The following is a 23,005-nucleotide window of genomic DNA, read 5'->3' on the forward strand; positions in this document are numbered from 1 at the left end:
AAATTATTGTGTATCTTTATCCAGAACTGTAGGGTGGCCCTCTTTATTTCCACAGGATAGAAAATCAACAATATCTCGTCCATTTCTTAGTTATTTTTCTGTGGTTTCTCCTACTTCTCACAAAAAAGACCTCAGTAATCTCACAAGTCTCCCATTTTCAGAAGAGATGCCAGTCAGCAATCAAAGTCAGAAATCTCAATGTCAAATTTTCCTAAAGTGATCGGAGATGCTTCTCTATACTCTTAATGTATGTTTGTTAGTAATATCCCATTAATGTAATGGAGACATCTATCTACAAATATGAGAAGTTGATACTTTACCAACAATTTCATTAATACTGCCCACACACGACACACTGTTAGCCCTGATTGCAGTTAATAGAGATTGAAAGCTTGAAATCAGAGGCAAATCATGTCTAGTTCACATGAGTGATGTGTGAAGTGTCAAAGACATGATCTGAGAGATGCCCGACAGACATTTAGAAGTTGAATATCTAGACCTGCCTTTGATACAAATGCTTTGACTGGAACTGACATCGGCGCAAATTGAAAAGCAATCCAACAACTTTGGAAGTCGTGTAGCGTATGGGCAATCATTTTCTCTGATAATATAATACAATAATTATATAATTCAACGGGGAAAAACACTGGACTTTTTCCATCACAAACTGATGCAAATGCTTCAAAGCTTAACTAAACCAATTGTGAGAGCTTCTATCTTAGGGATTCTGTTTGGGGATCAAATGTGGATGTTAAAATGATGGTTAAAGTTGTCTGTATTCAGTGTGAGCGCGAGAGCACTGGGTTCAACACATCAGTGCATCCAGTGGGGCTGTTTATGACTCTCAGTAGAACACACACACACAACCACAAAACATGACTGCATATCAATACACTGCCAATGACAGGAGCTGAATGGTTAACAGAAGTCGTGTAAGCATCAAGTGCAAACAATATCAGCAACACTTAAATGGAGGAGTTAAATGAAAATAAAATCACATAGAATGCCAGTTCTTAATAAAATCAGATTAAGATTATGGTAACTGAGATTGACAATTACTCACCTGATAGACTGGATCATCAATCTCATCTTCCAGAATCGTCTGTGTCAGTCATTAAGAAAAACAGGCATTATTGGAAGTGGCATTTTTCTCAAAAACTTCATGGCCCCCAGAATATTGTGTGCAATCTGAACATGCAATAAATTAAAAGAAAGAACAGAGCCTCTGCTAAAAAAATGTTGCATTTTTTTAAATCAACACTTGAACCTGGGTAAATTTCATAAAAAAAAACATCATTTTGAACTAAAAGCTGAGGAAATCGTGTTTTTGTCAAAGATTTCGTCCACAGATGAAGTAGATCGAGATCATCAACACCCCTCAAAGTTTCACAGTCGTTCCTCTTCATGGATTCGACATTTCATTCAGCAACGTTAGGGAGTTTTGATTTATATGTTGTTTAATGTTTGATGATCACGATATTTTACATGTGCGTAAGTAATCTTCTATCATTTGTTTCTGCTTCTTCACCTGCGTAACAGCGCCCCCTACCATATAACAGTGAAAACATGGATTGAAGACCATTTCTGTCAATGGCGGGGAAAGACTTAAAGTCCCGGTGTTGAAAATCAAGCTTTAAATGTTGTTTATGTGTCTATGTGGTGTTTTTAATATGCTTTAAGACAAACCATGTGTAAATTCATAAGTCGACAGCATTGCTGAGTATTTTCTGCTTAAAACTGCAGTGAACCAAAGACAGTCTCAAAAACACGGTGTGAAATCGCTGGTGTTTCTGACGTCACAAACGACCTTGTAACCAATCAGATCAACGTGTGATCGTCAACCAGTGGATCTCTGAGCTGAGTGAGTGAGTGGAGGCGGGGCATTTGCATATTCATAGGACCGCAAATACTAACATTTCAAGGGGAAAAACTCTTAAATATGTCTTTTTGGTGATCAAAGATTAGTTTTAAGGGATACAGTTGTTATCACAAATAAACAGTTTGTTTTTCCGCCTCTCTACAAAATCTTCAGTGACATAAGTGACGAAACTGAAAGATCCCACTATCTTCAGTAAAAGTTGTGCTGCTGTAAACATAATTTACAGGAAACTTATTCTTTAGTATTCTTAACATGTTGGTATACAGTCCTAACAGTGGGACAGTTGTTCAGCCTGCAGTCAAGTTAAAAGGAGTTGTAAACTTTGATAAATCTCTGAGCCATCTCAATAAGTTGGCCATGTATCACTGCGGCCCTACATAGATCAATCGTTCTGCAAAATGGATAGGTGGATATCAATAAGTTGTCAATGTTTTCTTTAAGGAATGTTTTACAGCAATTGTGTCCGAGGAAATGGTTGTTCAAAACACCCTCTGGAATGATCATAATTGAATTATATGTCTGTCATTTCTGGAAACCTCGTATGGCGTGAAGCTTATGGACAGCAGAAATACATTCAGAATTTTGCCAGAAAGAGTCATCAGCAATTAATAAATGACGTTTTTGACTTAGTTCGTGATCTTACCTGATAGATGGCTTGTTCACAGTGCTTGTCCTTCTGAGCCTTTTTCTGTGACTCCTCCCTCTGTTTGATGTCATAGACCAGGGTGAAAAGGTCACGCAGGTCCAGTATAACCGGCTCTGCCTACAAGAGGATAACTGAGGTTAAAGGAAATAGTCCCACTTTTAACAAGCAATATTAATTTAGGATTATTAACAACTAACCGAATGGCTTGTCTTGATTGCCACAAATTTGTGGTTGCCTTTTTTACCGCACACATAGCCAAAGGCGCGATGGTCCCTTGTGTCTTTGGCAATGTAGGAGATTTCGTGTACAGAGTGATGGTGTTGTAAGACCTGAGGATTGGGGATGTTATCACATCATTATATATGTAAGGAACAGTTACTAAAACAAGACCATTTTCATATTACAGGGTTTCATGTGAAATATATATATATATATTTTTTAAACAGCCTCTATTCACAAGTCCACTGGTTTTTTTTTTTTTTTTTTTTTATATTTTCTTTATTGGGTTTTTAACAGTAACAATTACAATCATCTTCCCATCCCATCCCCTCCCCCCTACAGCTTAAAAAAAAAAAAAAAAAAAAAAAAACTGGGGTATTTCCCAGCAGTGACAGTGAAGAAATTCAGTATTCCACGTTTGCATAGTCCACAAGTTTTCTTTAAGCATGAAAAGCTCGGCAGCAGTTATGAAACATATAATATGAAACATAGTCAATATGCAGAATATGACAAGAGAGACGAAAAGAATTGGCACATCTTCATAAAATATATAAATCACACTTTATAAAGCTACTTGTCCAGATAACAAAAATAATGATACAATAATAATAAAAATAGTAAGAATAATAATATAGTGGTTTCAACAGAAACTTATTAAATATATATATATATATATATATATATATATATATAAATAAAAAATAAAAAAACAGGCATACACATTACAAAAAATAAAAAATAATAAAAAAAAAATTATAATAATAATAATAAATAAAAAATAAAAAAAAACTTAAAAATGATATAACAAGGGGAAATTGAGGCAGATTATTCCATCATTGAGGCAGATTATTCCATCTTAGAGGCAGGGGAGCTCTTCAAAATATCTTATAAAGGGGGACCATGTGTCTTGAAACTTACGTTTCGAACCTCGAATCATGTATTTAATCTTTTCGAGTTGAATGTAAGACATCACTTCTTTCAACCAGCTTTTATGTGTGGGAGGGTCTGCCTTTTTCCACTGAAATAATATTAAACGCCTTGCCAGTAATGTTGTGAAGGCAATAACAGAACGAATATCTTTCCTGAGTTCTATACCCTCGGGAGCAACACCAAAAATGCACATTAAGGGATCTGGGTCAATCTGGATGCCATACATATTTTTATATGATTCGAAAATCCCTCTCCAAAATTCCTCCAATCTAGGACAGAGCCAGAACATATGGGCAGTTGTGGCAGGCGATTGCGAACACCAATTGCATGCAGGGCTAACATTCGGGTAAATCTTAGCTAGTCTGGAGTTAGTGAAATGAAGCCTATGAAGAACCTTAAATTGAACTAAGCCATGCCTCGCACAGGGTGAGGAGGAGTGCACCTGATTCAAAGCACCTTCCCATTCTCCATCTGTAATTTCTCTCCTTAAATCACTTTGCCAAGCTTTGCGGATCTCATCCAAGCTCTGTGGATCTATAGATGTTATAATAGAGTATATGCTTGAAATGAGTCCTCTACTATGCGGTTTCAGATTAAGCAATGTATCCATAGGCGAGGTAGGGGGTATTCCTGGAAATGGGGCAAAAACTTTCTTGATGAAACTCCTAATCTGCAAGAATCTAAAAAAGTGTGATCTTGGTAAGGCAAAATTACGTGCAAGCTCTTCAAAAGAGCAAAAAGTGTTATCAAAATATAAATCTCTTAGGAGCCTAATCCCCCTCTCCTCCCAGACACGAAAAGCAGAGTCCACATAAGATGGTGGGAATAGACAGTTAGAGACCATAGGACCTAGAATGGAAGCTGATTGCAGACCAAAATGTCTTCTAAATTGGGCCCAAATTTTTAAAGTATGAGTCAGTACAGGATTGGCGGCGGAGATATAATTTTTCCCCACCAGGGGGAGTGAAGAGCAAATTAGTGAGCTAAGTTTGAAGTTAGCACATGATTGTTCCATTTCCACCCATAAAGGGGTATTTTGAGGATCTACACTAGATAGCCAAAAGATTATTTTTTGAACGTTGCTTGCCCAATAATAAAATAAAAGATTAGGCAGCGCCATCCCTCCCTGACATTTTAATCTCTGCAAAAATGTCTTTCTAATACAAGGGGTCTTATTCCCCCACAGAAAGGAGGTGATTAGACTGTCCAGCTTAGTAAAAAATTCTTCCTAATAAAAACAGGTATATTCGAAAATAAATACAAAAACCTTGGTAAAACAGACATTTTGATCAGGTTTGTACGACCTGCTAAAGACAGGGGCAGAGAGGACCATTTCACAAAATCATTTTTACATCGATCCAAAAGTGGACAAAAATTGGCCTTAAACAAATTATTAAACGATCTTGTGACTTGCACACCCAAGTATTTGAACCCCTCACGTACTACTCTGAACGGGATAGAGGAAGAGTCTGTACAAGAGGCCGGGGTGATCGGGAAAAACTCACTCTTACTCAAGTTAAGCTTATAGCCAGATAACTTGCCAAACTCCTTTATTAGTGAAATAATTTGAGGTATTGAGGAGGTTGGGCTTGATACATATAATAAAACGTCATCTGCATACAATGAAATTTTATGCTCTGTACCATGCCGCGTAATACCTTTAAAATTTGCTGACTGACGGAGGGCCGCAGCCAAGGGTTCAATTGATAGGGCGAATAACAAGGGAGAGAGAGGACACCCTTGCCTGGTGCCTCGATGCAGAGAGAAGTATTCAGAGTATACATTGTTTGTGTGCACTGAAGCAGTCGGGGAGGTATATAACAATCTAATCCACGAGATTAAGTCTGCAGGAAAACCAAACTGTTTAAGAGTGTTAAAAAGGTATTCCCACTCTACTCTATCGAAGGCCTTTTCAGCGTCGAGGGAGATTACTGCTTCAAGTTCGCCTGGGGGAGAATTTGTGTATATTATATTATATAGTCGTCGTAGATTGTTAAATGGGTTACGGCCTCGAATAAATCCTGTTTGGTCAATCGAAATTATAGTAGGGACAATGGGTTCAAGGCGTAACGCAAGAATTTTGGATAAAATTTTAAAATCCGCATTCAGAAGAGAGATTGGTCTGTATGATTCGCAACGAGTAGGATCCTTACCCTCCTTTGGGATAAGAGAAATTGAGGCCTGTGTGAGCGTTGAGGGAAGAGTTCCTGTATTGAACGACTCATTATAAACAGCCACAAGAAGCGGGTCCAGTAAGGCTGTAAACTTCTTGTAAAATTCTATCGGGAATCCGTCAGGTCCCGGAGCTTTACTGCTCTGCATTGCCGCAATAGCCTGCGCGACTTCTGCTGCAGCCACAGGTCTGCCTAGGTCAGAGTTAAGGTCAGAATTAATAGTTGGTAAATCTATTTCTTTAAAGAAGGAATCTAAAATTGCAGAATCATTTGGGTACTCTGAAGTGTATAGGGCAGAATAAAAATGAACAAAACTGTCATTAATATCCTTCAGATTATGTACCATGGATCCAGATGGGGCCTTAATATGAGTTATCATTTTAGAATTATTTAATTGACGAGACTGAAAAGCCAATAATTTACTGGCTTTGTCCCCAAATTCATAAAATGTATGCCGCATTTTTAACAACCTCTTCTCTTCATGTGCAGTTGACAGCAAGTTATACTCGGACTGAAGACTTATTCTTTCTTTGTATAAGCGAGGGCAGGGAGAGATGGCGTACTGTTCATCTAACCTGTTAATAGCTTCTGAAATATTTCTGAGTTTAGAGAGTTCTTGCTTTTTAGCATAAGAGGAGAAAGAGATTATTTTGCCCCGCAAATACGCTTTCAATGCCTCCCATAATACAGATCTAGATATACCATGCCTGTCATTTAGCTCCAAATACATATTTATCTCTTTAGTTAGAAAAATAATGAATTCTTCATCTGCCAAAAGCAAAGTATTTAGTCTCCAGGGTTTAAAAGAAGAATGCTGAGTTGGTAAACTAAGCACAAAAGAGGAAGGAGCATGATCAGATATAACAATGCTATGATACCTACTAGATGAGACAAGGGGCATGATACTCTTATCCACTAAGAAAAAATCAATGCGACTATACGAGTGATGAACAGGAGAGAAAAAGGAGAATGTTCTGGAGGAAGGGAAAAGAAATCTCCAGGGGTCTAATAATCCAAATTGGTCACAGAAATGTTTAATGTTTATAGCTGCCTTAGAAGGCTGTATGACTCTAGAGGAGGATCTATCCAGTGCTGTGTTCAGAACGCAGTTAAAGTCCCCACCTATAATTAAAGCATAATCATCAGCAGGTCGGATAGATGTGAAGACTTTGCTGAAAAAATTGCTATCATCAAAGTTTGGGGCATAAATGTTAACAAGGATAACTTGTCTGTCGAGTAAGCGCCCTGTGACGATAACGTAGCGACCAGAGGAGTCACTAATAACCTTTTCACTGGTGAAAGAAATGCTCTTCTTAATAAGAATAGCAGTGCCTCTGCCTTTTGCATTAAAGCTCGAATGGAATACCTGTCCCCCCCAACTCCGCCTAAGTTTAATTACATCTGAGTTAAGAATATGGGTTTCTTGTAGAAAAACAATGTCTGCGCTTAATTGTCGCAAGTGAGAAAAAATCTTGTTTCTTTTAATGACATTGTTCATGCCTTTAACGTTCCATGTTATAAAATTTACATCACATTTATTAAAGTTGGACATGTTATCAGAAAGTAGTTGTAAATGAATAAGGCAAATATAGTGAATCTGTTACAACACAACGCATGAGCACCTTGACTCCGAACAACATATGCTGAGAAAAAGAGAAAGAAAAGAAAAAAAGAGGAAAAAAAAAAAAGAAACGAAAAGAGAAAAAAGAAAGAAAAGAAATAGAAAAAGAAAAAGAAAGAAAAAAGAAAAGAAAACCCATTGATTCCCCTCCCGCCCCCCTCCCTCAAACAACAAACATCTGCTGGTATACTACGAACCATAACTCACCAGCTCGTGTTCCTGCTCCTTGAAGCTAAGTTGCTATTGAAATAGCAAAAATAAGTGACATTTATATGAACAAAAGAGTGTGGATCAGTACAAACTTAAATGAGTCTCTTCGTTCTCATCACCCACTCGAGCCATACAGAACCTGCGCTCAGCGGGAACCAAGGTGGAGTCCCGTAGATCTACATTATCTGCAGTGATGTGAATTCCTACTCACTCGTTGAAGGGGGGACAATCCCCCTCACAAATTCCAAAGCCCGCTGCGGAGAATCAAAAAATTGTTTCGTTCCATCAATGCTGATCCGTAGACGCGCAGGGAAAAGGAGGCCGAATTCAATTCCCGCTCCTCTAAGCTCAGCCTTTACCTGGTTAAATGCCGCTCTCCGCTTTGCAACATCGGCGCTGACATCTGGGTAGAAGTGTATTCGCGATCCTTTGTATAACACCTGTCCCCTTTCTCGTGCCAAACGAAGAATCAGTTCCCTCATCTGGTAGTGATGCATTCGCACGATGAACGGCCTGGGGGCTTGATTAGCTTTCGGCGGGGGAGCTAGAGAGCGGTGAGCCCTGTCCACCTCCGGTTTTTTGGAGAAACACTGTTCACCGAATACCTCGAGTAACAGCGTTTCAATGAATGCAGAAGGATGAGAACCCTCGGAGCCCTCGGGGATACCGATCACACGAATATTGTTCCTCCTGGATCGATTTTCCAAGTCATCGAGTTTGGCCCTCAGTTTTTCATTATCTTTCGACAGCACTGAGCACATAGATTCCAGGGCAGTAACGCGACCATCCACGTCGGTAAGGGATTCTTCCACATCCTTCAGTTTCTGTTCTTGCTCTAGTAATGAAGTTTTCACCGCAGAGATAGATGATTTAAGCTCTGCAAGGATCTCCACTCTGAGCGCCGCTACCTCAGATCTAATCCCGCCAAGGAGTTCTCTGATATCATCCTGGCTCGAGGCGGCCTCGTCCACACTCGGCAAATCGCCAGCAACCTCAGTAATATCGGCCGTCTTTTTAGTGTTGTTTCTCGGCATGATTCTACTGAGGATCGCGAATAGTAGTTCAAACTATGTCACCCAATAAATGTTGAATAAGTCGTTAAATAATAAGAAACGCGAGGAGCAGAAAACTTTACGACTTCTCACGCCGCCATCTTACCGGCTCCACTGGTTTTTGATAAAGATGAAATTGAAGATTGAAAAAGACAGCACTTTCTGATTGCACTGTATAGCTGTGTTTGTGCATCACTGCCAGTAATGTAGGAAGCTTATCAAAATACATCATTAATATTCATCAGTCAATTCAACACGCAGGAAAGTCATTGAATTGACACTGAGGACAAATCAGTTTTGATTCAGCATCCTTCCGTCCTCTGTGGGTTTGCAGCGAGACTCGCCTGTGTCATACAGAGATTCACAATCTCCTTAAACGCAACAGAGATCGTTCCAAACTGTGAAGCCCACAAGGGGTTTTACAGCCATGTTTTTCATCCATCCCAAGCCTTTGATGTGCGTTGTGTGTGTACAGTGATTCTGTGAATGACCGATAGATAGCAGTGTAACCCAATGAGCTGAGACGTGGAAGGAGACTAGAAGTAGCTCAGTTCAGTCATGGAGTTTCAGATGATCCGTTTACATGCTCCCATGCTTTAAAAGATTGCTGTCTGGATTCAGTTCTTCCGTTATTCTTTAACACACCTTACAACATAACATTATGCCTTTTAAATGCCATGGCATGCATCAATTTGCATGTGCCAGAGCTTTATAGACAGTGTGTGTGTGTGTGTATGACTGGCCTGCAGTCCAGATTTGTCCTTATTGAAAACGAATAGCGCTAGCCTGACTTCGTCATATTCATATTCTAGTCAGATGTGAGTCTGATACTGCTCCATAGGGCTTTGATTATGAGGCGTGTCTTAACCGAACCAGGGGAAAAAAACTCTGCACTCAATTGGATAGACCTACAACCAATCAGAGCAACGGAGTAAGTCAACTACATAGTTGCATAGCATAGTTGTCAACAGAACTCAACTACACACACGCTAGAAGAAGTAGTAATTGATTCAGTAGTAATTGAGAAGTAGTAGAAGAGTGTTGCTTCTTTTACTTGGTCCTCTATGAGTGCGACCAAAGGAGAAACCACAACGACCACAGGGTTTTCATTGCGTCCCATCTTCTTAGTTACCATCGGAGCCAGCTGATAAAATAAACTTTTGCCGAATCCCGTAGGAAGGACGGCAAACACATCTTTCCGATCGACAAATGCCTTGATTGCAGTTCTCTGTTCATCTTTTAAAATGAATGCGCTGTCGATTTATTTTACAACAGACGCGATAGCGGGATCTCTACATCTCAGTTCTCCAGCTGCAGTCATCTCTGAGGGAAACCAGTTCAACCCAAGCGCTCTTTGATAACGGGATGATTACGTAACTGCAGATCATCTGTCCATCATCGAATAAAGCCCGCCCTGGCAATTTGATTTGACTAATTCTGAACTGATCATAATTACTCCTCAATGGATCGAGTCCAGACCGAACTTCCCAACCAAAAAAATGTTGTAGGCGGGGTTCGGGCTGGCATCCAGGCTAGAATAGTGCATCATGGAGAGGAGAAACAGACAACGACAGCCATGGGCTGTTGTGCAACTTAGATTTTGTATCAATAATGAATGGGTAAACTGGCAAAACTGCAACAACTAGTATCCTCAGGTCCCAAATGAGTACAATTGAAAAACGATAGGTGATGTAACAAACAGTGGTAAACATGCCTTCCTTTCCAACTGTTTTTTTTAGTGTTGCAGACATATCTACTTAAGTCATGAAAGTCTAGATGTAATCTTACATGTAATCGGCACGCAATCACATAATTTACAGCACGACACAAGCTGATTGGCCTCTGCTGATTCAGCAGCCAATGAGGTTCCTTGGTCAACATTTAAATAGCCTGGTTCAGCATTTTCTGTAAACTAGCCCATAAGTTCCTCTGAAACCCTCCACCTCCCCCAGCTCCACCTGCCTAGATCTGCTTCAGGATTTATGTTTGTGTATGCATATCATACATGCTCACAGCAGTGTGTCTGTGTATCTATTGGCAGTAGCAAGTCCATACTTGCTCTGCAGAAGAAAGTAGTTCCACATGAAAAAAATCCTGAAAAGCGCCCTAAAAGACTTGACCTGAACCCAGGATTGTGCTGTAGTGTTGAATATCAGCATGGCTGTGATTACCTGCTGTCTCCTATACAGATCAATCACAGTCATGCTGATATTCAGTACTTGCTTACATAATTGCCAGATATCAGGAAATTATTTTTTAGAATCAGAGCAGTGTTTACCTGGCACAACAACACTAATAAAACTAGAAAACTCTTACCCCGGATCTCTCATCATAAATCTTGATTCCACCAAAAGACACAGTTAGGAATATTCTCTGTTTGTGGTTTCCTTTTGATCGTGCCGAGGCAGCAATTCCCTGCAGCAATACACAGATAAAACATGAGCATGAGAAGAATTACAAGCAAGCAAGGATAAAAACGTAGTGTAAAGGTACTTTATCAGCAATATGTTGACAGACTTTGAATGGTGATGCTTTGTATATGGTACATAGTGTTCTGTTCTGCAGTTTGTAAGGTCACTCTTGTTACTCATTCAGCACTTTTGAAACTTTTAAACATTTGAAAGGGATGAGTCTAGTTTGCTATTTTCTCTGACTTCTGAGGACAGAAAAGAAACAGATTATTTTATTCACTCTGTTGAATTATTAAAAGCAATTCTAAACACATTGCATGGTCACTTGGAGCAGGTTTGAAACCTCGATCTGTCTCAAAGCAATGCTAAATGGCTTAGCTACACATAGAGTGTGCATTTAGAAAGTATTCAGACCCTTTAATATGTCCACATTTATCAACACTGAGTCTTCAACACTGAGACAAGACCGTAGGGAATACTTCAACTTATATCCAGCCGAGTCTTTACCTTTAGCTTCATCATGGAGTCCTGACACAGCTTGTCTCCACGTGTGGTCGTCACATCATCAATCCCAATCAGCTTGGCCTTGTACCTGATGCCATCGCCTCTGAAGCGCTGAACCAGGACCTGCTCGCTGCGATCCTGACCTACACAAACAGGAGAGATAGATGGAGTGAGTCTAATTCATTTAATCTGATGTATCATGTCACCTTTAACCCTTAGAGATAGTGTTATGCTGGGATATTTAGCATGCATATGTGCACATGGATCATTGTGTGGTAATGTGATAAACGCTTTGGTCACTATGACATTACTTTCTGACAATGTTTTGACAAATCTTCCTTTTTAAAATTAAAAAGTAAAATTCCTTTTTTATATATATCTTGGCTGACTAGGGACAATTTTCAACAACTACCGAATATTTTATTTGGTAAATGCTGATGGAAAAGAGATCTCAACTCTTTTAAACGCAGACCAGCTACAAAAGAACAGGTACTATGTGTCTTCCATAACAGATGTCATTGGCTATTTTTGTGGGGGGTGGGGAATCAAAAACCTTTACATGGGAAATTGGATGCTTTTGACAACATGGCAGAAGGAGGCGGTGGCCCTTTCCTTTATTTTCTGGACTATACAATCAAAAATCAGTTACATTTGGTGCAGTACACGTGATGTCAGCGGAGGTAGCTGTACTGGATTTTTTTTAAACGTGTGTAACGCCTTGTAGAAATATTGCAAGAAGCCCACGATAGCTCTGCACTACAACGGTGAGAGACTCAAACAGCTTCTTGAACAAAGCTTAACAGGCCATTTAGCCACAGTGTCCGTCGTTCTGAATAATTTCAATGAGATCACATCTCTTCTGACTGAAACTGATTCTGTAAAAGCTCATGGTCCAGAGCTGCGAATGAAAACCAATGAGAACCAACTCCCAAGTGCCTGTTTTTGTGAACCTTGTGCATGAAGTGCTGGCATTGTTGGATCCACCAAATAAGCTTCTGTAGAGAGAGGACACTGACCCTTTGACAGGTCTGGGCCTGTGTTTGTTTGGGCATTGTGGCCAGTTTAAAAGAGTGTGTGCAGAAACTTCGTTGTGATGAGTGATTTACAAAAGTGTGGGGGAAAGCCACGGCTGCTTAGTAGATCCACGACCCCAAAGCCGAGACACACAGCAAACAAGAAAATGGACAATTACTTTGTGGAAGAAATGACGGGTCAAAGAGAGGGTTACGTAGAAAAAGCACTTAAGAGACTGTACTACAGCACTGAGTGATTCATTTCTGGATCCTGAGACTGTGAAGCATATCATGGACCTGATACAATCACCAGCTGTTGATGCTGAGTTTGTTGAAAACACTTTTTGAGGTCGCAAAAGGAATCAAATTCAGTCACAAATACAGTTATAAACTCTAACAATAAATACCGTTTTGGCGCTTTTAAATGTGACAGATCGCTGTAGCGCCTCAGTTCAAATGGCACGTGATCTATCATCTCTCGTCACTAGCCTAGTTAATAGTAAATAAACACGAATGATCAATAGGTGTGTGTTGAAAGATACAGTAACTTACCGAAATGTATATGCCTCATACATACTGTATTATCGACCAATCAGTGTTTTTCAACCGCGGAAAGAGGTCAATAAAATAGCTGAAGTAGACTACAATGTCACATAACGTTACATTTACCTCAGGAAAGCCATTTCACGAGTTTACATGTTAATGAAATCAGATGTAATATTATAATGCGTATTTGGCTTGCTGTCCGGGGGGAGGGCTCCGAGCTCAGAATTCGGCCCGACCCCAGAGTACTCCCCCCATAACTTTAGAGATCATAGGTAACTATGAGCGGACCCAGCCGAATGTGGGGTGAAGGGGTGGTGGTGGGATGCTGAGAAATTAGTCATGAGACAGGAGGTAAGGGAAGGCTTTATTTATACTGGCTTCTTCTTGCGCTGATTGGATGATTACCTGAACATGCTCCTCCCGAACTTTGTTTACATAAAACTTCATTTCACGAGTTTACATGTTAATGAAATCAGATGTAATATTATAATGCGTATTTGGCTTGCTGTCCGGGGGGAGGGCTCCGAGCTCAGAATTCGGCCCGACCCCAGAGTACTCCCCAAAATGCCAGATAAACGAAGGACAGCGAGCGTAGAATTTAACCCCCCAAAAAGTGAAGGGTATGTATTTACCAAGGAACGAGCTTGCCTGTTCGACTGGGAAGGCTCTCGCAACGACCGACGGGAACTTGGATGCTCACGGCATCGGACGGATAAGCCCATTCTGCAGTTGAACTGACAGCTCGCTGACGCAAGAATTATGCGAGCGTGAATTTGTGGACGAGTTTAACCGTTCACCCGGGAGGGCTCTCGCAGCGTCCGACGGGAACTTATATGCTCACGGCATCGGACGGGTAAGCCTCGCCAGGTTGGACGGAGGGCGGCCGCTGGACTCGGTCGGGAGGGCTCGACCGGCGCTTCGAAGGGGGGCTGGGGCACGGGAAAGACCCCTCACGTCCCGACGAATGGGGAGCCCGCCTGGCGACACGAGCGCGGTCGTCCGGCGACGACTAAGACGGGCAGACTCTCACTGCAATTCGAACGGGAGGTTCAACCAGCGTTTGGAAGGGGGACGGAACCCGGCCTTCGAACGGGTGAGTCATCGCTGCGTGCGAACGGGGGAGTCTGCATATGATTGAAAAACGTACACTATGAATATTAAGCGAGCGTGCAAGCGGCGAGCCCAGATGTAATCGGAAGGTTTGGTGTAAACGGATGTAACTGAAATGAGGCGCAGCAGGTGATAATTATCATTAATTAGTTAGGGCTTGGTGAGCATTTCTGATGAAAAACCGGCTAGACCTAATATAGGTTTTGAAGGCATTCGATGACCAGCGACCGAGGGTTTTGATTTGTTGTTGGGAGAGACCTTTTTGAGCGGCTGTGGTAGCTGCTCCGATGCGGAATGAGTGGCTAGAGAAATGCTCTGCTGAGACGCCGGATTTGATGAGGACTGCTTTAAGATGCTTTTGGAACCAGAATCTCGTCGCTGGATGATTGGAGTCGTTAGTGAAAAGAGGGTCGAGTGGGGATTTGGACGAGGAACGTTTATACTGCAGGTAATTAAAAAGCGCATGGTACGGTTGGATGGGAGTTTGTAGATTGAAAATATAAACGAAGTGACCTCTTTTATCTCTGTCCGTTTTGCTTTGTTTAATGAAAAATGATATGGTTTCATTATCTACGATCTGGAGGTCTGAAATGGAGGGATGGATATTTGGGTCGAATAAGGAAGTAATGGTCAGTTCGGAACAGCGGAGGAAACCGAAGAATGCTAGGATGAACATAGCTTCTAATGTATATGCGGTGTTGATGGAGTGGTATCCAAGACGGAGTGATGAGATGCATCTGGTGAGTATATCGATTGTGATTGGTTGTCTGGTATCTGGGCGCGTGGGGCGGGATCTTTGGATTCCTTTAACTAGAAGGGACGTTTGGGAGTTATTTATTGCAGGTGTAGGTTTACCGTGGATTAATTTATGGAAGAATTGAATGCCGCTTAGATAGCTTTTAATGGATCCGGCTTGGAGACCTTTAATACTATGAAGATGAGATATGAATGAAGTAACTGTTAAAAGAGAAAATTCGGGAAACGACAGGTTGTGAGAGAGGTGGAATGATTTGAACGATTTCCATGCGGTGTAATAAGTTTGCAGGGTTCTGGGAGAGACGGCTTGGAGGATGGATTCGATGGACGTGTCCAGGAGGGATTTTAGCGGATGGTTTATGGGAAGATCAGCTGAAAATAAGGAGGTACTGGAGTTGGAGTGGGGTCTGCTTCTGGTGCCAGCATCCTGAACTTCTGAAAAGAGAAACGGGAGAGAGAGTCAGCAATTTGATTTTGAGCCCCTGGAACGTGACTTGCAGTTATTAAGAACTGGTCGCATGCGGAGATCCATATGAGGCGTCTGAGGAGTGGCATAAGCACAGGTGAGCGAGAACGACCTTTGTTGATACAGTGTACAGTTGCTTCGTTGTCGCAATGGATTTGGATGCTTTTGGTTGACCATTCTTTCCCCCATAGGGAAGCTGCGACGACGATTGGGTAGAGCTCGAAAAGGGCAGAGGAGGCTGAAGCCTGGGGTGTGTCCAGGAGCTGAGGGGGCCAGGGAGACGCGAACCAGCGTCCTTGGTAATAGCCGCCGAAGCCGATCGAGGGAGCTGCGTCTGTGAACAGTTTGATATCGAGGGGGAGAGAGATAAAGTCGTCGTAAAAAAAAGTTAAGCCGTTCCACTGATTGAGGAAATTAATCCATAATTTTAGCTCGTTTTTTGACTCGTCAGAAAGGATGATCCGATCTTCCAGCCCATGAACAGATGAAGAGAGGGCTAGGAGATGCGCGATAAAGGGTCGGCCCTGTGGAATAATGCGCATCGCATAATTTAGGTGGCCCAGCAGCGAGAGAAGTTCGCGTTTTGAACAATCTGTGCTGTCTGTAAAATTGGATGCGATTAAAATGATGCGATCGATTTTTTCCTTAGGCAGTGAGGCCTGGAATTTTGCTGAGTCCAGATTGATGCCCAAGAACTCGATGGATGTAGTTGGACCCGATGTTTTCTCGTGGGCTAACGGAATCCCTAGTTCGGCGAAAACTTTTTTCACTATGAGGAGGTGAGCCTCGGGGATGATGTCGTGAGGTGAAATTATTAGGAAATCGTCGAGCAGATGGAGAAGTTGAGGAATTGCATAATTATTGGAAAGGATCCAACATATGGCTTCAGAGAGAGTGTCAAAGATTTTTGGGCTGCTTTTGCAGCCGAAAGTTAAGCGCACGGCGAAATAATACTTTTTCTGCCAGTTTACGCCGAATAAGTGCCATGAATCGGGGTGGATTGGCATTACTTTAAAAGCAGAGGAGATATCTACTTTTGCAAGCCATGCGCCTCGTCCAGCTATTTTAATCATGGTTATGGCTTGTTCGATATCGTGATAGTTAAGAGAATACTCTTCGAGGGGGATGAGACTATTGATGCTCGGATATGGAGAATTATGGGGGGCTGAAAGGTCGATTATCAGCCGCTTTTTTCCGGAGAATTTCCTGGTAGCCACGCCTATGGGGCTGATGCGAAATTTGTCGAACGGGGGGGCCTCGAATGGACCGATCATGAAACCGGATTCAATTTCTTTTTTAATTAGCTTATCTACTACTCCGGGCTCTGCTAAGGCGGACTGAAGGTTAGCGCAGATAATATTTTGCGTGGGATGGCTTTCTACACCGGGTTTAAAGCCTTGATTAAGACCTGTCAGTAAATAATTTGTGAAGTTGGCATCTGGGTGGTGTGATAATTCTTCGGCTAGACGGAAAACATTCACAGGAGTCGAGAGATAGTTTTCAGCATTTTTATTGACAGATTTTTTGACTGGGCATATCACGCGGGCGTGTGCGCCGCCGCAGAAATCGCAGACGTGGAGAAAACGACAGCGTTGTCTTGGGCATCTCCCTTCGTTGAAGTTCCTACAAACTTGTCTATCGGGTGCCGAGTATGGTGCTCTGATTGAAAAATCTTCTCTTGCGTGACGCGGAACGTAACTTGTGGATTTTATGGCATTCTGCTCTGGGCCGGGAGGGATCGACGGGTTAATTTGTGGGCATGCCGTGGTGGCATGGATTGTGGATCTGCAGATTGCGCAGGAGATATTTCTGCACCCAAGGAAGACTCGGTTATGGAGATCGGTGTCCAACGCTCCCCAATAGGTACACTGATTCCATTGGGAAACGCGGACGGCGCATTTTGCGGAAAACAGCTTGTGGTACGTATAAAAATGACTACCCCCGTAAGACAACGCGAGCTCCGCTATGATAGACAGATAGTCGTTCAGCTCGCGCCGTCTATGGGGAAAAGACGAGCATATGATTTCTGTATAACGGCTGAAGGCAATACAGAATTCGGCTAGTGACAATGAACGTGATGTAACCTGTGAGTTATTTTTTAGAGTGACTGAAATGTCGCCGCAGTCTACTTGGCGATTGGACTCAGCCGGAGGAAACAAGGACAGGAGAGAACCCAAATCAACATCTGCACCTGCAAGGATTTGAGCTCTGATGTTGTTCGTCACTGGAGGAGGTTCAGATGCTACTGCATTCGGAGGGGCTGGTTGAGGAGTGGCTGAGAAGAGAGAGAAAGGAGAACGCACTTGGAGAGGGTTAAAGGGATGGGAAATCGGGGCTGTGGCCGTTTGCGGAGGCATCCTCACGCGGAGATCGGCCCCCGGGTTAGGTGGAGGAGGAGGAATAGGAGGAGCATAGTGTGGAAGGGGAAAGAAATGCGCCGGTGATTGACCGGCTAACGGAGGCATCCTCACGTTAGGGTAAGCACCTGACGCTTGGGAAGGAGGAAAACTGAAAGAAGTAGAAGGGAAGAAAAACGTTTGGGGATCGTGTAAGAAAGTGGAGCTGCCGGGATCTAGAGTGTGAGGTACCACGATGGGAGGGGCTGAGGAAGGGATTTGACCTGGAGGAGATTGGCGCCCATCCGTGACTGGTTCCGGGGCGCGGCCCATGCTAGCGGAAGGTCTGTGACGCCGTGGCGCGGGGGCGGAGCCTAGCGCTGCAAGTGAGGAAGGAGGTACTGCGGGACGAGCGATCGGGGCCCGGCGAGCCTTGCTCGTTCGAGCCGAAGGAATTGGAGCTGAAACAGAAGGGTGAGAAGATTGTAAGGTGACATATAAATTAAATAATTCTGCTTTTTTCATCCTGCGGGAGAAATTTGTATCAGAATTAATTAGGGCTTGTCTTAGCCCCTTAACTGTCCACTTCCCTATGGGAGGGATGTTAGGGGGAGCTGGCAGGTGGGAAGGCGCGGAGGAAGACGATGATGAAGATGATGAGTTCCTCGCTGGCGGTGGTGAGGGGAGTCTTCGACGCCTTGGAGTATGTGGAGAGGATCTGGAGGGCCGACGTCCCCTGGTTGAGGATGGAGGCTCGATGTTGTCGTTGGCTGCTGGAGAAGGAAGGGTTGCTGGATCTGCGTTTTGCGGTTGAGATGACTCCGAGATGAAAGATTCATCGTCGGAGGGGAAGAGCTCTAACTCGGACATGACTGCACGGAGGCGGAGTCAGATGCTGAGAAATTAGTCATGAGACAGGAGGTAAGGGAAGGCTTTATTTATACTGGCTTCTTCTTGCGCTGATTGGATGATTACCTGAACATGCTCCTCCCGAACTTTGTTTACATAAAACTTCATTTAATGACCATATGTGCACTATATTATATATTTATTTTATTTTTTACTTATATCATTAAAATATTATAAAGTTGTTGTAATAAAAAAACGCATTAGGCCTATATTTAATTTGAGTTGTTATTTTTAACCTTTAAAAATACCAGCTGACAGGGCTCTCGGTAGTCTGTGTTTACAGCATTAGGTGTGATTTTCTTTCTTGAGAAAAATGAACATCTACTGTAGCCTATATGTATCCAAATTGAATCAAGATCGGAATAAAACCACAAGAATTAAATTGATTTTGCAAATTCCCCCTGTGGAAAAGGTACTATCTAATTTTATTCATAGTTTTTGCCAATGTATTGTTAAATGTCACTTGTGTGTGCGTACTGTTTTTAAAAGGAACACAGCAAGACAATAAAGAAATTTCCTATATTTCCCGCACTATATTTGGACTCTACTTCTCTCAGAACTTTCTCACGTCTTTCTTTGTGTCTATCTTTATTTCTCTTGGGGAATTTTAGGAGAAACATCACTGTTGATACTAAAATATGAGATATCTGAGAATCACCACTAAGGAAAAGCAAATACAATTTTCCCTCCGTGTGACTACCGGAATAAAATCAGCAACCTGCAGGTTCACCCTCAAACGGTTCACAACAATCTCAGTCTCTCCCTTTATACAACCTCGCTGAATCATAAAGGCACATGGCTTCTCTTATCACTACTATGCAGATCATATAGCTCTGCCTTTCGTTACAACCCAACAACCCTGTCCTCTCAGATTATATCTCTTTCTGCCTTTCAGATATCTCAGTTTGGATGAAGAAACTTTACTTTCAGCTCAACCTTGTTTAGTCACTGTCCAGATGAGTTCTACAGCACTGGGAACCTGGTGGTTATGTTTGATGACATGTTAAGCTTTACTAACCCCGTCTCAACAGTGGCCTGGTCGTGCAGGTTCACAATTTCAACATCAGGAAAATCAGTACACTGTGCAGTTTCTTGTGCAAGTTCTACTCAATTCAAGAATGGGCAACTGGAAATCTATATTGTCCAGCATGACTAAGTCTTCATTCAGCCTTAATCAGTCACACCTCTCCTGGTCACATCAACCTTAAAGTTGACGGGACCTGTTGATAAAAATCAACTTTTTATGCCCTTCAAGATGGCGCCTGTGTGTTTGGCTTGCCGTCTGTTGCTCTCGTGGTTTCTTCTCTGGTTGTTTGCTGTGTCTCTAACCTGCTGATCGCGTCTAGTCTACGCCCATGTGGCTCTCCTAGACATCTGCTTCTCTGTTGTGGACTCATCCACGAACTCTCACACCTTGGACGTGGACTGTCCCTTCAACAAAAATCACACGAGTCGCTCCGAACGGTCATCTTGCACGACACCTTATAATCCAACAGTGTACAAAACAATCGTTGCAAAGTGGCAGCATCTGCGTTTGTATGAAACAAGAGAGAGCGAGTCCACTATACTGGATTGCATAATTAAATAACTGTCCACAAAATGGTGATTTTAATATTTTAATTAGCTCACCAAACGCAAAACTTTAAGTAAAAAACCTTCATAGCAAGCGTAAAGCAGCGACTTCAGTTACCCGGATAAGCCTGTGTTATCAGTTTTTACCAGTTGTTTTCGGGGAATAGCATTCACGATTGACCAATCAGACCAATCAATTATTCCACAGAGACGTGCAATAATCAAAAGATAACCAAAAGATAATTGAATGGAAATTACTCCAGAGAAAACATGGCCTTTACCGTTTTTCTTCCATTAATTCATATAATACACCAGATTTTTCAGATTCATACAATGTCAAAGGTTGTACTGTACATATGTCTACTCTTGTCTTTTAAGAGACAGTTCATTGATATGATATTATATATTTTACACACTCCTGGGCAAAAGCAAATGGACCAAGCCCAAAAATGGCTAAACACTAAGCTTTTAAGTGTCTAAACCACAAATTATTAGTCAGGAAATTATCTAAATTTAAGCAACTTAAAAAGCCATTTCTGTCTCAAAACATCAAAAGGCAAATTCACACCACACAGACAAACGCCAACAAACAAACGCCAACAAACAAGTTCAAGGCTGTTGGATTCATAATTTTATGAGAAATAACTGTCATGTTCCCACTGCCCTAACAGACACTGTCAAACACTGATTGAACATGGTCATTCGGGTGAAAACAAACCCCAACCAACGCCAACAGACACCGACAGGGGGTAACACACTGATCCTGCAAAAACCCAACAATCATGTTTCTTGGAGTTCGTCTGTGCGGCGTGAATTGGCTTAAAGACAGAACGAAGTTTTTGGCAGAATATGGGAAGTTGTGTGTGTGGAGTGATGAATCACAATGAAACACGAGTTGCATGTTGATGCTCCAGAGCGGGGTCTTTGAAAATCTGCTGGGAAATATCATAATAAATGTATCTCTAGCACAGTAAAGCATGGAGGAAGACAGGCCTTTAATCTGCTGGTGTTGCTGAGCTACTTCACTGTGAAAAGTCATTTAAGGCATTGGAGGATAGGAGAATACTGGAGGATGGCTTGCTTCCCACAAAAGAAAAGTTGTAATCTAAAGAGGAATTATCAGATGCTATTTTTCAATGCTCCTGCTTAAAGTGCAAAGACAACCAAGAGTCTTGAGAACAAGTCCATCAGGCTCATGTTATGGCCAGATTTGAACACTATGGTGAATATTTAAACTCAAATGGACGGGGAGACATTTTTCTGTCTGTTTGAAGCCATTAGCATTGAGTGGAACAACACTGACTCTACTTCCTGAAAACAGTTGTCTTGCTAATTTCCTGACCAGTGATTTGTGATTAAAATGGTTAGGACCAATAAAAGACCATTCAAGTCCAGTCAAGTCACCTTTATTTATAAAGCGCTTTTTACAATACAGATTGTTTCAAAGCAGCTTTACAGAGATAACAGGAAAATAATGTTGTAATAATATTGTTAAATATAAAATAAAATTTCCCCAACTAAGCAAGCCAAAAGCCAATGGCGACAAAGGCGAAGAAGGGCAAAGAAAGGCGTAAAAGGCGTTAAATATTTTGCCATGACCCGGTTTTCTTTTTCTTAGCTCAGAAACTTTAACTAAGAGACCAAGAGATTCAGCTCAGCACATTCTCTGAATAGTTAAAAGTGAACTCACTACAGCTGTTGGGAGATAAACAGCTGGAGGAAAGTGCAGAAAGACTAATTTTGCCCAATTTGCACAAGAATATAAATGCTGTCATTATTTACTCCTTTTCGTGTAGATCTGAACCAAATATAAATAAAATAAAATTTTCATTTAGGACACAGCTGCAGCATGTAGAGAAAAATAAATAAACAATAAATAACATGGAAGGGTAACACTGAACTGACATAAAGGAAATAGCTGTAGCTGTGCCAACTTTTATGTATTCCATTAAATTAAATCTGCTCAACACTAAAACTAAAACCCATTAATTAAACATGATATACATTTATTAGGATCAGAACATATAGGTGAACCTAAAGGAGAAATGCCAAGGCCATATTTCCTCCATAAATAAAAACAAAGACAATATAGCTTATTTTAGGAAAATTCAAACCATTGTCTTGTTTTTAACAAGACCATTGTTATTAACATTATTTTTCAAGCAAACAAAATGATGTGATTCCTCCATATAAACTGTGCTACGGTTTGAAATATTTTGTTCCATGCTCACATGAAAATGCATAATCCTATTGGTTCCACAGTAGTGAAAGTAGATCAGTGGCTCTCCTAGAGGACCATGTGTCAGCCATCAACTGTTCAAGCGTTCTGTGAGAGCGGGACAGATGGCAGCATATGGGGAGGAGGAAGACACTCTCTAGACGCCCCAATCTGTCAACAGGCTGTTTAGTTTTTGGAGGCCTGACACAGAAACTCATTGACCTTTTTAAACCCCCAAGAGACAAATTACCAGATATGCCTCATATTCAATGCAGAATATTCAGCACTGTTTTATAACCAATCAGCTGGGCTCCAGAGAGAAGTTAGGACATCAAATCGTGTTTTGATTATTACTGGTGGCATTATAGACGGCGTGAGATCCGATAACCTGCGTTCACACTAATGCACAGATCTCTTTTGAAATATAAGATGT

The 23,005-nt window shown here is 41.7% G+C and overlaps 1 protein-coding gene across 1 annotated transcript in view; it reads right to left on the reverse strand.

Annotated features, from left to right (window-relative positions):
• The window catches only part of c8b (complement component 8, beta polypeptide), a 97,649-nt gene that overhangs the window by 58,816 nt on the left and 15,828 nt on the right, over positions 1-23,005 (reverse strand). The window contains 5 exon segments of the mRNA XM_056265837.1: positions 1,064-1,102; positions 2,523-2,642; positions 2,723-2,854; positions 11,048-11,146; positions 11,650-11,789. Of these exon segments, the coding sequence (XP_056121812.1) occupies positions 1,064-1,102; positions 2,523-2,642; positions 2,723-2,854; positions 11,048-11,146; positions 11,650-11,789 (530 nt within the window).

The sequence above is a fragment of the Rhinichthys klamathensis genome, unplaced genomic scaffold (genome assembly GCF_029890125.1).
Source record: "Rhinichthys klamathensis goyatoka isolate OS25496 unplaced genomic scaffold, OSU_Roscu_1.1 h1tg000011l_1, whole genome shotgun sequence".
Taxonomy (NCBI): Eukaryota; Metazoa; Chordata; class Actinopteri; order Cypriniformes; family Leuciscidae; genus Rhinichthys; species Rhinichthys klamathensis.